Here is a 16,562-nt window from a genome sequence, read left to right on the forward strand (position 1 = left end):
TTCTTCAAAAAAGAACTTGTGGTTAGACTGCCAGAAGTGCTTTCACAAACACTGCAATAAATAGCAGCTTTTTGAAACCACTCTGTTCTTGCCTAACAACTCCTTCTTGTAAGGCTTTTTACTTCTTTTAACAGCTTTTATTTTAGATCCTCTTTGCATGACAAAAATATTTTATTTCCTTCTGCCTCAAGCCTCATCAGAATTAACTAAGTTTGAACATTATGCAAGTTCTGTCAATTAAAAAATAGAAGTCTAATGGAAATAACACTGTCAAAGTGTAACAGAAAGCAATGTCATCCTAGAAAGCTAATGAAGGTGGGGGTACGGAAAGGCTTCACCCAAATTTGTCATGCGAGGCTGGAGGATTTCAGATGGCCTATGCCCCTTCCTTACTTATTTGTGGAAACAGCATGAGCACATGAAGTCAGCATGCCATTTCTGTATCTATCAACAGAGGAAAAAACTATTTGTTCATGACAAATTAGCCAAAATGTTGCTTAATAAAAATAATAAAAATGCATTAGAACAAAATTGTTTGGGGTATTAATCTTGCCTTCCTGTATTTTCTGCATCTCGGAAAAAAAGAAAAAAGTGCTTCAGACATTAAAAAAAGCAGGGTATTCTTGCATGATTAATAGGGATTCTTTCCAACTGAACATAATATTTGGTACCTATTTTCTCCCTACCAGTCACTGGTATGTAAAAGTGTAGCCATATCTGTATGTGTTTGCCCAGTTGTATTGCAAGTGAAAGTTTTACCCAAAGGAGTTTTAACTGAAAAAAATATTTAAAGAGCCTGAGTTGCAGGAAAACAACACGTTTTCAAATGTGGCTCTGTGTGTAAACAGTTGGTCTACAGGCCAGAGAATGCCATTTATCGGAGAATTGGGCCAAGTGATACTCTGAAAAATTTCACCCTGTGATTACATTTCTTGACTTAATTTTAACATTTCAGCCAGTCATGTGTTGGAAACATTCCGAATGTTATAATTCTCTGATTACAAGCACTAGATATGAAAGACAAAGTTTTTATTTTAAATATAATCAGTTTTAAAAACAAACAGTAACTTCAGCGTAATCAAACACAAAGCACTTTCACACAAAGCAAGTTATATCCTGCATTTGTCTGTCTAAAATAAGTTTAACAAAGCAATTTACTTTGGCGCATTCTGTAGATAATTCCATACACAAGAGAACAAACACAGGCTTTGTATTTAAGGAAATTTAAGTATAGAAGGGGCAGCAGAAAGTTTTGCAGAATGCTTAATTAGATGGAATAGCTGCCAACATTATGTGTCCTATTCTCAATCCATAAGAGGAATTTAAAGAGATGCAACGGACTGTGCTCATAAAACAAAACAAGGAAAACCCCACGTAATTATTTTTTTGGTCAGTGTTCTGCATTCTGGTGCCACCACCTCAGATTTTCCAACAGTCACTTTGTAGAGAAAAGGGGAGCTAAGGGAATAACAGACTTGCTCACCAAATGAGTATCCAGCACAATTATCCAGACCAGACTGACATGGGTACTAAAAAAACTAAAAATCCTCCCCACCATACAAGCAAACATGAAGTTTGGAAACACTGCATGCTTCATTGCTTCTTCCTGTCTTGCTCTGATGATAAACTGACAAGAAGTACATTTTTGTGAAATCCAGTGGTGGTGGGGAAATACTGCTTTACAGCAACGCACGTGACTCGCTAAGTTAGAATCAGCGCCTGTGTCATCAGAACAGAAAATTCAATGGAGCATCATGGCCCTTAAAAAAACATCAGAAGCATTACGGTGGTGCAGCAGAAGACAGAAAACACAAGCTAGTACCGCATCATCAAAGCCGAAAGCTACAAAACTACCAGCTTTTTATCTCCATCATTCTCTTGCCAGTTAGTAGCTCCTGATGTAAATTCTTACGGTACAGGGAGCCATATGATCAGAAATCTTTTCCAAATGCACAAGGAAGCTCTTAAACCACTTGCAGACTGACCCACAAGCAGCAGCAGTTTACAATAACTAATTAACGCAAGGCCTAGAGGTTGTATTTGTGATCCATGTAACTCCTGGATTTCAAACATGAAGTGTTGAAAGACTTTTCAAAAGTTAACTTATACCAAATATTTATAGAAGGCACATTTGGCAATGACAGCAAATGCAGTATTTTTTATTTGTATTTATTTTAGCTTTTTACTTTTACAGAGATTAATACAGTGTTAGCATCATAGCCTTGTTTAAACACCCATCTGCCTTTTCTAGACAGGTATCATTCAAAAGCATCAAGATATTACTTGAACCAAGTCCACTGCTTATGGCATGGTAAGATACTTCAACCTTCAGAGCCTCATTCCCTAATTTTTTCGTGATCGTCTTAAATAAGCATATCCAGCTCAAGTTTCTGAAAACAGAACTTCTCTTTCATTTAGAAAAAAAAAAGTACAAGTCTAAATAATAATCAGAGAAACTCCTTAACAAACACGTTACCTTCTTAATGAAGAAACAGTAATTAACAAACAGATCAACAATTAAAAGCACAGGTCCTGTATCTGTGTTTTGCAGGTGCAATTCAAGCCTTAAGATAAGGCTGAGGCTTGTTTATGATCTATCAGTTAACTTACATAAATGTAAAAGGAAGTTTTCCAATGCTATAGCCAACGCTCTATGGGCAGTTCCGCTGGGGTGGGAGAAGAGAACACTTCAGACTTATAAATCATCAGTAAAAAACACCAAAACACGCTGAAAAAATATCTATTAAAAATTCCTGTATGAACATCTTTACTGCAGAGTAGAGATATGACTAGACTTAAAACTGGCAAGGAAATTCAGGTACTAGATTGAATTACCACTGACGCACAATAACCTGAGTTGTCCATTTGGTAAAGCAGCCTCCAAGAAGGAAGAAGCCTTTAGGTTTGGTTCTCTTTCAATTAAGAAAGTTTTAAAGTGAATTTTAGTGCTCATGAAGATGCCAACAAATCACTTCTTTTGTCAAAGAAGGGCTCCTGTCTCAGAGGCAAGCAACTCCCTGCCAGTTTGTAAACAGTGCTGTTGCAAAAGCATCAACACCAAGCATGAGACCGTATAGGTCTCCACAGACATTCTCCTCTTGGTCTGTGCCGAGACTGTAAGCAAGCACACCAGTGTGCAACATGATTGCGACAAGATTAACTGAAGAACATCACCAACCTGTTTTGCATAAAGCAGAAAGGGAAAACATTTAGTTGCTATCAACTGGTGCTGGACTGAGTGGCCCATAAAGATTACATATACTTTTTACAGACCTAAGTCAGAATCCCCTCAAACAAATTCTTATTCAAACAATCTAGGCAATAAACATTACTTTTGATTGGTTTCCAGTGACAGGATGCACAGAAACAACCAGAAGTCTCCATGAAGTTTCAGAAAGGGCTTGTAGAGGTGTTAACTCCATCAATCAATTATCAATGTTTAAACACTGCCTATAAACGTTTGTAAGAACCAAGAAGAGCACTGCAGTTCGGACAGGTGTGATCCACATCCTTTAGAGCATCAATGCAGAAGGGAATTAAGCAGCAGCCAGCTATACACCTGCAAAGAAAAAAAAACACCCAAACAATCTGTTTTACCACTTGTTACATAAACAAGAAGGTAAAATATATTTCCTGCAAAAGCCATCAGTAAAACTGGTGCCATGAAGCTTTAGGAAGAATACACATGGCTATGGAGTCCATCACTCTAGTGTTCTAGAGCTGCTTTAAGGTCCTATAGGACTTAAATGCAGATGCAGGCTATTCAAACCATAAAGGGTCAGTTCCCAGACAGAATGAGAAAGCAACAAAGCTGAGAGCTTTCTTACTCCTTAGAGCTATGAAAGGTCATGTAAGAACAGAAAAATGAAGTGCAAACTAGAATCAACCTACCCCAGCAGACAGAGGCCACCGCATGACAGCCAAGTCAAAGCTCCCGAGTCATACGAGAGACGTGTCACTATCATCTGGTTACAGGAAGGGCAGCACATCTGAACTGGGCGGTCATAAAATACTACTGGTTGCTGCACATACACTGTCTGAACTGTAACTGAGCAGAGAAACATGCTGTTTACTCAATGGGTAAATAAGGAAAAAAGGATAATTAATCAACTTCCTCTAAGCTAGAACCAGCTATTACTCTGAAATATTTGAGGCTCAGAGCAATGAAATGCACAATGACAAAGAGAAGTCACCATGGCATTTCCTAATGCAGAAACACACCATCTTAAGAATAAGTCTGCATTAAAAACTGCAGAAAGCCAAATGATGTTATAGATATTAGCGCACACTGAAGGATTCACAAGAATTGATTCACCTTATTCCCTTCAAAATTACTTTTTGGAAGGTGAGGAACACCTGTGAACCCCGATCTTTAATCTTCTGCACAGCACCTATTACATAGCCACTTGACACCTCCTTAACATCAGGTACAGTAGAGTTTTTCAGACTTACCAGGGTTATTCACTGGTGCAGGCTGTCCCATGTATGGGGGGGGGTACATTCCCTTCCCATCTGGTTTCTGGCCAGGTTCTGGGACAGGGTAGGGGTGAGGATAGCTGACATTGATTCCTGTTGTTTCCTCATAAGAAGGTGGGGCAGATGGGACAGGGACGCCACTCGGGGCAGACATTGTATCTGAAACATAATAGAGAGAAAATTATAACAAAAGACATTATTTATTGATGGCAAGTGACAATTAATTAGGCTCTATTCAGACAGAAAGCAAGAAGGTAACTAGATTAAAATGCACTTTTACCAGCATAAAATTTATTGACTTATTTGTTTCTGACAGTATTAAATGTTAATCTTGATTTCATTGTTGTTGTTGCTTTCTTCACTCTTCCTTTTCACAGAATAGTTTTTACACATTTTCCCACCACCAATTCTTCCTTTATAAATTAAAAATGCTACAACAGGGACATGGGGCATCTTTATGAGTATACTAAGTTATCTCGCAGTTTCTCCCAGTTCTCCAAGAACAGTATTTCAGATCCACCCCCCATTCTCCTGAAAAGAAAAAAAAAAAAAAAAAAAAAAAAAACAACCAACAAACAGTATGATAGGCCACATGGTAGTTACTAACTAACATGAGCCTGGTTTGTGGTGAAGCTCAAATATTTAAAAAAGACTATTTATCTCTGCTGCGGTTTGAAATGAAGAAATATTTATATTGAAGGAAAAAGAAACCCCAAACAATTAAGTACAACCAACTCAACCCTCAAATATGTCTAAGGTTGCCATTTTTGCTGCTTACCAAAGTTTCAATGAGTTTGTTAATGCAACTTTCCTCCACAAATTGTTATTTCATTACAGAGTATAAGAATGCTAACCATCGCCTTTTCCCAAAGTGGAAAGAAATGATTGCGATTTCAGCACAGACTTATTCTTTCCCCCCGGCTATCCACTTCCTATACTCTGCCCACCAATTTCTTTGTTGAACAATCTCTCACAGCATCAATGCTGATTAAGCATCTCTCTCTCTCTCTTTCCTTCTAAGAACCATCAGACAGCTCTGAGAGCCAGTTTCCCATACAGTGGCCTAAATAATCCTTTTACTTTTAAGCTAGAATGATTAATTTATCAGAGAATTTATTATTCCAAAGTAGAAATAACTGTTGTGAAACTATGCATCTACAACCACCTTCTCCCAGATTGCCTCATTTGATTCTGTTTACAGTGCAGATGAAGTCCGGAATTTGTTTGCTGTTTTCATATATTGTAATGCTTAAAAGCACCAGTTTAACAACCAACTGCATCAACAAGATTCATCCCAGGAAAGAATGTAGGTATTTTGTGCACAGACCTGGAACTTTCCTACTGCATATTCTGAAAAAGGATCTTCTCATCACCATTTCAAGACATTTGTGTAACAGCCACCCTGAGGTCAAAGCATCCTGGACTTCTAAATTAACACATGGAGTCCTACTATTATTGAGCTATGAAAGAACTGCCTAATGAATCTCCTTTTTCCTTTGTCTCCTAAAATCTGGCCTTTTGTACTGTTTAAAATGCACCTCTTTACACCTATCACCCAATAAATATATCACATTCTTCATTCAGAAGAACTGATCACTTTGGCAGCTAGACTGCAGAGAAGAATCCAGCAGATCTACCAGACCAGAAGCTGAATATAAGCTGACAGTGCCATGAAAGTGGCAAACACCATGCAGGGTCGCGTAAGCAAAACCAGTACCTGTATGACAGCTGAAAAAGTTCTGCTGCTCTGGGAAAGCCCCCATCAGAGTACAGTATCTAAGAAACAAATAGGTGAACAGATTCCAAAGAAAAGCACCAAGAACAATCATAAAGGCTAGAAGACTTCTGAGAAAAAGCCAAGGAAATTGAGTTTCTTTAGTTTCAAAAGAAGACCAGAGAGAATAATGAAGACAGACAGAGAGCAATGAAGAAGAACTAAACAAACTCCTCTGAGAGTAAACTTTAAGGAAAACTTTAAGAGAAATTTTAAAATAATAAGCTTTTCCCTATGTCTATTAATAAGACTACTTAAGCACTAGATAAATTGGCAAGAGAGTTGTGGAGCCTTCCCTCCTTTAAGTTTTAAGAACAGTTACACATGTCAGAAATTACATGTCATTCAGCATTAAGTGGATTAGAGAACCTCTTCACATCCCTTCAACTGTATTTTGCATTATTTCAACACTGGCTTTTGAAAATAAATGCAACGCCTTTTAATTTTAAACACCTACTTTTATGTACGCTGTTTCAGAAGCGAGGTGCTACATCTTCTGAAGAAAGTAAGGCCCAATCCTGAACAGACTGCTTGCAAACCAACCCTCTGCCCCTAGAGCTCATTGCAAGACTGGGTCTAGAACAAACTGAAAACCAGCTTCCTGTACTTAAAACACCACCACCACCCACCAAACCAACCACGATTATAGAGTTTCTCAGTATCAAACTTACTCAAGCTTCAGATAAGGTAGTAACTGCAGTAAATTGATATGGCAATAAGCATTAACCCAAGGATTAGATAGTAATGAAAACAAAGGCGAGAGGGACATTCTAGAAAGGAATTTCAGCATTTTATTTTAGCTTAGGCAAGACTTACAGCCTGGGTTAATAAGTAAGCTGCGTGTTATACTTCCCTATGGAGTCTCTTAAGGCATAAGAGATTAATAGATGTTATTAGACATCTCTTAGTCTTAAGGCATTAATAGACTTTCCATAGTTTCTATTTGCACTTTGCTCCCTACAAATAGGTACAGAGCAGCTTATAACTTTAATCATAGTATGTTTTACAGATACATTCTTATATAAAATACCACTGATAAAGACATGTCTGGGAAGAGCAACTAATGCATAATGCCTGATTACAAAAAGGACAAAAGGTTAATATTTATATGATCTGGGGTTGGTTTGTAAAAGTGATACAGAATCTTAGGCATCCATATAGGATAGGGAAGACTTGAATTTCTAACACCTTAACAAATGTACCCAGCTACTTACGGAACAGCAGCTCTTTACTAGTTGAAAGATAAACAGGCACAAGCAAGCTGATGGCAGAAGCAGAAACTGAACCCACAAGTTTTGTCTTCTTAAAGCAGACTCTCAAATGCTGCTCCCAAATAATTCAAAAGGAAAGACTGTTTGGTGATAGGTACCTGACTGCAAGTAAAGACAAAGGATAAGACGGGTAACAGGGAAGTCAAGTACACAAAGTTATCTGGAGGTAGCGTATATGCAAACCATTAAGCAACATTACAGCTGTCTCAAACCAGGATATGCAGTCATTGAAAGATCAACAAGCACACTAAATACAAGACTGGGCCTTTTACACCGATACACGAGAAGCTTCCATTTACATCTGGAAGTTTCAGGACCAAACACCACTAAGCACAGAGAAGAACTGAGTAGTTCTAGCTTCTCTTCCCAGACTCTCGTTACTCTTTTGCTTTGAGTCTTTAGAAATGCATGGGGTAAGACAAAGACCAATGGCTTCAGCTATCCATCCCACATCATTCTTCTGCTCTTCATAAAAACCTCTTGTATTCCAGGTGCGCAATGGTGAGGTGGACATTGACTCACTGCGCCAGCTGCACTCTAACTTTGGGCAGATGAGTCACCAGACTCCAGAGAACTATTAATAAAGCAGCAAAAGCACCAGCTCCCTCCTCCAGATTTTTCTTTTTTGTTCATTTGCTCAAGAGAAAGAATCACAAGCTGCGAGCACTTTTCTTGCCCAAATCATTTCCTTCATAAGTACACATTGGAACAACACTGGCATGGGGCAAAGCACCCTTCCAATTCATTCTGCAGAGGTCTATTGCTCTACATACAGAGCAAAGTTGGCATAAAGGGAGGGAAAAGGCTGGTAAAAGCCACAGCATTCACAAACCACTCTATTCAAACAAAACCAGATTAGTTACTTATGCTAGCTGGAGACCAGGAAGACAAGTAACAAATTCTACCAGCAGAACGATGCGTGGATACCCTTCTCTCCAATGGAGAGTGCAGCACAGCTCTATATCACTTTTACAACTGCACTAAAGCTACATGAATTTGGGGGAACAGAAGCCTTTTGAAACTGTTGAATACTTAGTAAGATGTGCAGCAGTTTTTGCAGGGTTTTGCATTTTGCAAAATCATATTTCAGCTAATTCAAATGCTCCCCTCCATTTTAATTCCTAAACTCTACTCCATGCAGCAATCTGAAACCAGAAGCAGAGTCTGCATTTGCTCCCTACCCAGAACTGCCAATTTTAACACCGCAAGAGAATTTGCAGGCTGTACCTGAAAAAAAAGCACAACACCTGGCTAAACTTTCCTTTTATCTTGCTATTGGAGAAAATGAATTAAGTGAATCAGAACTTCTAGGGTAACTTATCTAAAGAACTTATTAACCAAGCATTCATAAAGCCAAGATTCTTACAGCCTTCTATCACGGGCTTCGGGGCTTGTATCTGACTAAAATAATCCAAAATAAAACTTTGACTTGAAACCAGAAGTATGCTTAGAGGCAGCTTCACATTGCAGAAGGATTCAGCGGGGTTGTATCTCATCAGACAATTGTCCAATAATGTTTATGTAACTAAAACATAGGCTATGACCTACACAGTTTTTTTTAAATAGCTGCATAGCATTCCTCAGCACACCCTCCCCACAATGTGGGTTTGTAAGAAGTTGGGCAGTTTCTTCAGAATGCTAATTTAAGTATCAAACTGTAAAACCTAGCGTAGATGAGGAAGACTCTTACTCTGACCTTCTTCATCAAGATGAATACAGGCATTACAGGGACGATAAGAACAAACATATGTTTACCACAGTCCAGAAGCTACACAGGTCTCACTTAATGTGCCCAAAACAATAGGTTGCCCTGTGATAACCTATACCTGCTACATCTCCCAGATAATACATATTCACACGTTAACTTATGCCATTGTCTGTTCTAGGAAGGGAAATGTATTCAAGATTACCTTCCTCCCAAGGGGCAGATTTACTGCAAGAACATTAGGGCACCATTATCTGTGTCATGCTCCCAAATACAGAGATGCACAAAGCTACAGGGCTGCAGCCATCTTCCCCCTCCCTCCTCACACTCCATTCATGATGCAGACCACTTAGGGTCAGAGTCTGGCTCACATGCCTTTCATGCATCTTCACCTAGTGATAATCACCATAACCATAAATTGTCCTCTCCGCATCCAAAACTGAACACATTTATTACTATTTTCTCACTATAGGATGCATCCCCCATCTTATGATATTTTTTTATATTGCCCAGATTGATATGTTAACATTATATAGTTTAAAACTGCAGCCTTTTTCTGAAGACAGGATGCAAATACATATTCTAAGAATGCAGAGAAATACCTTTTGCCCACGAACAAATGGGAAAAAGAAAAAAAACGGGAGGGGGAACAAGTCAAAAGTGGAAAGGTAAGTCAAGTTTCATTCATGCCTTACCCAACAGTTACAGATGAATCATTAGGCAACAATTTTTTTAATCCCACCTGGTTTCCTGACCTGCACAAGAGTCTAGTAGAAATGGATTCCACAGCAGCACATAAGTAACAGCAACAGCACCTCAAGAATAACTGTGGGTAGATGAGATCTCTGCCCTTATCAGGAGGGGAAAAGAAAAAGTTCTGCGCAGTCCTCACACTAACACACCACGCAAGGAGAAACTTATGTACAGAACTGTTGCTCCTGGGAGGCTGGAGAAGATGGAGGAAACTAGAGTCATCCCTCTCTCCCTGTCCAGCCAAACCTGAGCCTGGCACCTGCTTTTAATGCAATAGCAAGTACTGCCCTTCTAAGAATGGAAGGGCAAATACACTTACTACCTTATAGAACAGTTTTCCTTATCTGAAATCTTCCTTAGCCACTCAGGTACAGACCAAAAATGCTCTGCTTGCTTTTAAATAGGCTCCCCTGAAACTAAATAATTGCATCTGTATTTGCTTGAAGTCCTTTCAAAACAAACGTTAGTATAAAGAAAATATAATTTTTAGCTTAAATCAGAGTGTATGTCTGTCTCAAGAAATTTTTATAGAAGATAAGCATAGTTAGCTATATGGAAGTTTGAACTAAGAACATTTTCATTGTTTGGTATGGATTTACAACTTCCCTATTTTATCAAAAGAAATTCATATCCTTAAAACAGTGCAATAGCAAATGTCCTAAATCAATCTAAGGCTATTTCTGCCAAAAGAAACATCCAATTTGCCACTTTGGCTGCCTACCACTATGGAGCGAGGTTTTCAGCCATATCAGTTCCTTAGTCTCACCAGCTACACAATAGCATAAATGCTAGTGGTACAAGGGGAGATGGCAACAACATTCATGCAAGGGAACGTAAGCAGATCATGAAACCAGACCCAACATCTCAGACCATGTTTTCACTTTCATAGAGCATCACTCCAAAACTTAGAATCAATACATATGCCCTCTCAGCAAGAGGAGGGACGTTTCCATAACACACATTTATTAGGATGAAAAGAAGTACATAGTTTATTTTTATCTTCCACTGTAAGGAATGTTGCTGAATGTGAATTTATCTGAATGCATTACATGAAATTGCTTTCTAGAGAATTTTTACTGAGACATACAACACACTAGCAAAGATGCCATGCAAGACAAGGCAAGAATACAAAAATAAAATAGCCAGATATAGGCTTATCCAAGTGATGAACAAGGTGGCTTATCATCAAGAAAGCATACTTTTTATAAGAGCGTAAGAAGTGATTATTTTCTTAGATGTCTTAGCAGTTTTCTTTTTTGGGGGGATTTTTATTGAATGGTGTATATGTTGGATGAAAAGAAACAAGACATATGTAAATTCAGTCATTTATGTTTGGGTGCAAGACAACGGATCTCAAGGAGGGACATACTAGCTTCTATCCAGGATGAAGACACAGTGGTGGGCACCACCTGTTGGGAGCACAGCAAAGGAGTTGGCAGGAGAAATGGGGCTGGAGGAAGGCTGCAAAATAGCATGGCATGTGAGGGGCTTCAGCTGAGCAAGGGAGCAGACACCACTGAGAACAAAACCAAAAGATGCACATGGTTGCCAGGAGCACAAGAGCCAAGCCGCTGTCTCCCTGCCATTGCCATCCAACCCTGAAAGCTTGCAGCTTGTCTCAGAAACTCCTGCCAGCAGACTCTCGACTCCTGCTGCTCTATTCCCAGCCCAACTGCCCTCTCCTGGATATAATGTTCTTCACATATCCCCACTGTACAAGCTTATTCCAAGAAGCTATGCACCTCAATTTGAAAGGCATTACCTAAGCAGGCCTCAAAGTGCAGAGTACAGCACAGCCTGCACTGAGCAGGGAGAGAAACGTGGAAAAAAAGTCTCACTAAGAAAATTAAAGGGCGGGGGGAGAAGTTTGATTTACTTGGATTGTTGCATGTTTGTTACACACGGCAGAAAGTTGCTGGCTATAGATGACTGTGATATCTGATCTTTTAAGTCCAGGAAAACACCCACTGGGAATACCAGCAGAATCTGTAGGCAGTGCACACAAGGGCAAAGAATATTGTAAGATAGTTGGAAGGAAAACAGAAGCTACAACTGGACAGTTTTTACTAGAAGCAAACAAAAGGTACAGTAAATGAGGCAAATAATGCAGAATTTCCCCGTTGGGAAAACTTCCCCCACCGTAGCTGGCTGTAAATAATTCTTTAACAAGAACAGAGGTAGGAAACACACTTTGGAATAGAAAGCTGTAACAGAATACAAAGTCAAAGGGCCTTGAACAATCTCACCTAAGTAGGTCCCAAGCAGGCAGCTAATCCAAATGACCTCCGGAGATCCCTTGTGCAACCTAAATTACTCTGTAATAACCCAGAAAACAGAAGTTAGGTTACTGTATGTCATAGTTTAACCTCAGCTGGCAACTGAGCACCACACAGCCGCTCACTTGCACCCCCCACCCCACCCCACCCCCGGTGGGATGGGGGAGAGAATTGGAAGAGTGAAACTGAGAAAACTCATGGGTTGAGATAAGAACAGTATAAGTATTTTATTTCAATTATTAAACTAATAATAATAATATCCAAAGCAAGTGATGCACAATGCAATTGCTCACCACCCGCCAACCGATGCCCAGCCAGTCCCTGAGCAGCGGCCCCCCCGGCCAGCTTCCCCCAGTTTATGTGCTGAGCATGACGTCACATGGTGTGGAATGTCCCTTGGGCCAGTTTGGCTGTGCCCCCTCCCACCTTCTTGTGCACCTGCAGCCTTCTCAGTCGGTAGAGCATGGGAAGCTGAAAAGTCCTTGGCTAGTGTAAGCACTGCTTAGCAACAACTAAAACATCGGTGTGTTATCAACATTGTTCTCATCCTAAATCCAAAACACAGCACTGTACCAGCTACTAGGAAGGAAATTAACTCTATCCCAGCTGAAACCAGGACACCATACTAGAAAAAGATTACAAAGGTCCAGTTCTGTTTTTATCCATACACTAAAGACTAAATTTTGTCATAACTGATGCAAAAGATACCAGTCATGACGTAAACAAAACAAATTCATTTGCTTTAATGACTTCTTCACTGAGGACAATTCTCCAGAAAACTGCCTTAATTGCTGGGCTGTCTCCATTGCTGCCAGCTTGGTTCAGGTCAGAGAAGCACTAATTCATCCCAAGTACAGAGACTGGCAGCAACAATAGGAACTGTATGGCTATTAAATACTCCTTCTGCCCCAAGTACTGTTGTACACCTAGTGGAACGCAGATTCTGGATCAGTATCTTGATATCAAAAAGGAAGCTGGGTTTTATAAGCGGACCTGACATTTTTTTTCCTTACTTCACAAGGCATAATGTAAATATATCTACTTGAGAACACAGGAATGTCAGACCATTTTAAGACAAGCTTGATTTTCTTGCTTTTTTGCGAGATGCTCTAGAAACTCCAGTGTATCATGGCTCCAAACTTTATAGTAAGTTTTAGCCTTAACTCATAACCAGCTTCTCTTGTGCCTACATCATCCCTTAAGCAGTTATATATCCTAATGTTTATCTCATGCTTCTACTACCGTAACTTCTCAACTAGACTTCTCAACCACTGCCTCCTGTCCGGTAAAGCTCTGCTGGTCTTACAAAGTCCATGTTGCCTCCTCACCACTCATGTCTGTATCTGTTCATGTCAACACTGCTGCCCTCCAGGATCACTCATCTTCTCCTTTCCACACTGTGCCTAGGAATAATCAACTACCACCACGCACAAGCTGAGCAAGCGCAGAGTTCAGTTATGCAGCCAGTCACCCTCAGTGCCTCTACAGCCAATTTCTCTGCTGAGTAAGTAGCCAGTAACTTTCCTTATCATATATACCACCCACACACCTGTCCGCATACCAAAATTAAAATTGTTGTTGGTTCCTGCTCTGGTAAGCTATTTATTCAGCCTTTTTCTCACTTACTACCCAAAAATCTCTCCCTTAAACCTTCAATTACAAGGATAAGGCTCTGTGGACACACATCTCCAGACTACAAACCTCAAAGAAAATAAGTGTTATTTCTAAGCAACATAAACAAGTTCATTTGTAATCCATGACTGCTCTCCTCCAACCAAACCAATTCCTGTACCTGTTTCCACAGTCATTCTTCAAAGTTTTAAAATAGGCCTCAGGTAGCATCTCTTGATTTTACACTTTTTGTGACCATGTCTCTCAAGTCAAAAAGCCCTTTCAACACCTGAAAGAAGCCTACAGAGAACTTTGCAGGTACAAAAGTCAATACGCAAAGAAAAAGAATTTCAGGCTTAAGTATCCGATTAGGGCTGGAGTCAATCCATCCACACAAAGTACGGCTAAGACCCAGCACACAAGCTTCCCAACAATGACACAAGCCTCTTCACTTTCCTGGAGTGCAGAAAAGTCTCTGGAATACTGCTAATTGCCTTCCTTACACGACACAGCTTTCATCAGGATTTCAGTGAAGTCTATAAACATTTCTATAAAGAACCTGTCACAAGTTTGTTCACTCTTCCAGGTTACACAGGACTAATCTGCTGCACTGGAAGCATGGTAATACATCAGTAAACACGACTAATGTTTATACATTTCAGTAGTCCCACAGTCTTCCCAGTAGACTAAGCAGAGATGCGGAAAGCTTTATTAGAAAGGGAATTGTAGCTAAGAGAAACACAGGACCTGGTACAGAAGGACAGATGTGGCTATAGGCGCAGTGTGTACACAGAACAATAATTGTAGTAACCCATCACTTCCTTGAGTACAGGCATTGCTCTTTCACACCATTCTCATACTCACACCGCAGCTTTGGCAGACTGAAGAGGGAACAAGACAGCAGTCAAAGATGACTAAACTCCGTAAGTTTTTGAGACGATATTTGTAGTATCAAATATTCCACAGGTATATTTTTAAAAACCACTGACCTCCTGTTTTCTTTAGAAAAAGAAAAGTTTCCCCTTGTGACTAAACTACAGAGCTGAATACTGATCAACTGCACCCAGTCACAGCTACTTCTGCTGTGCAGACACCGTGCAACCGAAGACCATCCTCACATCTGCTTTAATGAAGAGCGAGTTCTAAGAAATCAACACGCTTTCATAGATTTTAAAATGGTCATGATCGTAACTTCCAGGATGAACACGTCTAGTCTTGATATTTAACATTCAATATTTATTTTTAAATGATGTTGCATTTTTCATTTCTTACCACTGACTAGTTTTGGACAGCTGGTTCAATTTAAAAATGACTGCTATGCTTTTTCTCCTTTTCCTCCCTGCCCCCCCTTTCCTGAAGGCAGATGCAAACACGTCTCAGGTCTTCGCAGTGCTTAGCAGCATCCCTGGCATGGCAACTACCTCTCCTGTGCCCTCCTTTTCTTTTTAAAGTTAAAGTTTCAAATCTGAAGCACAGATAATGTTTACCAAGTACTAAAGCCAAGTATCAGCCCCTTTAGGAATTTCTGTTTTGATAGATAACTTAATAAAGAACAAGATGACATCAGGATTACAAAACAATCTCTTCAAAATACTGAGTATTGCAGAGGCAAGCACAACTTCAGCTTTTCAACTTAATTTTGCTGATGTTCCTTCTGCTTTAAATGTCTTTGAAGAGATATTTGAACTATTACTTCATATAGCCAGCACAAACATGCGTCTCGCAATCCTGGGCACTACTTGAAGACTGGCCTGGGGACAAGAGAAAGAGAAGGTAATAACCCACCTCTCTGCTTGGTATAAAAAAAAAAAAAAGGAAAAGAATTGCTTACAAATACAGCTTTCCTAAACCATCTTGGCCAAGCAAATACATTGTTGCGCTTCCTTTACTCTTTATCTCTTGCTAAGATTTGACACGATTTAATCCCTTAAATTCAACAATTCCTACTCAGTCTTCTTCACTATAAATCCCAAATTGCCCTCCAACACCACAGTAACTATAGGGGCTCCCTGCACAGCAGAGTTTAAGACAGCTGCTAATCAGCAGCACCTGGAATGAAACACAGGCTGAAGGCTAATCTTTTTTTTTTTTTTAAACAATCAGGCAGGATATACAGGTTTATCAGAGCACTCGGGATTTTTGCAGTGCACAGCAGCAAGCCATAACACAGCACTTGCTTGGGCCACCATCTCGTTTATCTGAACTCTGGACAATAACTTCCTAGTTTAAAATAATACTTCTCAGCAGGTTGGTAAAGTTGTGTAAATTTCTCAGGCATTTAATGAGAGAATAAAATTCAGTAGTAATTACAAACAAAGACTTTGATACATTATTATTTTAGTAAGACAACCAATGCCATTTGGGTCACGCTTAATTTTATACTGGCAAAACAAAAATGGTACTACACAGCGCGTTCTCCCCATCAGGACAGGTTACAGACGTTTAGTATGTTACTTTTACCAAGTCATCAGCAATCTCAGAATAATCCTGTGAGTGGCTTCAACTCGGGTCCTGGTGAGGCCGGTAAACCCCCTCCCTGGGGCAGGGCAGAGCCGTTTTGGAATAAACTGCTGCTGCGCCGCTCTCAAGCCCGCTCCCCCAGGAAAGGGACCGTTTCCGCCCGAGCCCGGCTGCCGCCTGCAACAGTTGGGTTTCACTTCTCTAACAGCTCACGGCTCCGGCCTCGCCGGCCCCGG

The 16,562-nt window shown here is 39.9% G+C and overlaps 1 protein-coding gene across 4 annotated transcripts in view; it reads right to left on the reverse strand.

The window, feature by feature from the left end:
* Positions 1-1,016: 1,016 nt before the first annotated feature.
* LITAF (lipopolysaccharide-induced TNF factor) overlaps positions 1,017-16,562 on the reverse strand; it is a 27,236-nt gene continuing 11,690 nt past the window's right edge. For 2 of the 4 annotated variants that reach the window (XM_009324739.1, XM_009324738.1), the window contains exons 2-5: positions 12,226-12,294; positions 4,453-4,635; positions 3,892-4,048; positions 1,017-3,559 (exon numbers count right to left, since the gene is read on the reverse strand). In XM_009324739.1, coding sequence (XP_009323014.1) covers positions 3,451-3,559; positions 3,892-4,048; positions 4,453-4,630 — 444 coding nt within the window. In that variant the 5' untranslated portion in view covers positions 4,631-4,635; positions 12,226-12,294 and the 3' untranslated portion in view covers positions 1,017-3,450. Of the gene's footprint in view, positions 3,560-3,891; positions 4,049-4,452; positions 4,636-6,193; positions 6,253-12,225; positions 12,295-16,562 lie in introns of all 4 variants that reach the window. The other 2 variants (XM_009324737.1, XM_009324740.1) reach the window with 2 other exon arrangements.

The sequence above is a fragment of the Pygoscelis adeliae genome, unplaced genomic scaffold, assembly GCF_000699105.1.
Source record: "Pygoscelis adeliae isolate BGI_AS28 unplaced genomic scaffold, ASM69910v1 Scaffold85, whole genome shotgun sequence".
Taxonomy (NCBI): domain Eukaryota; kingdom Metazoa; phylum Chordata; class Aves; order Sphenisciformes; family Spheniscidae; genus Pygoscelis; species Pygoscelis adeliae.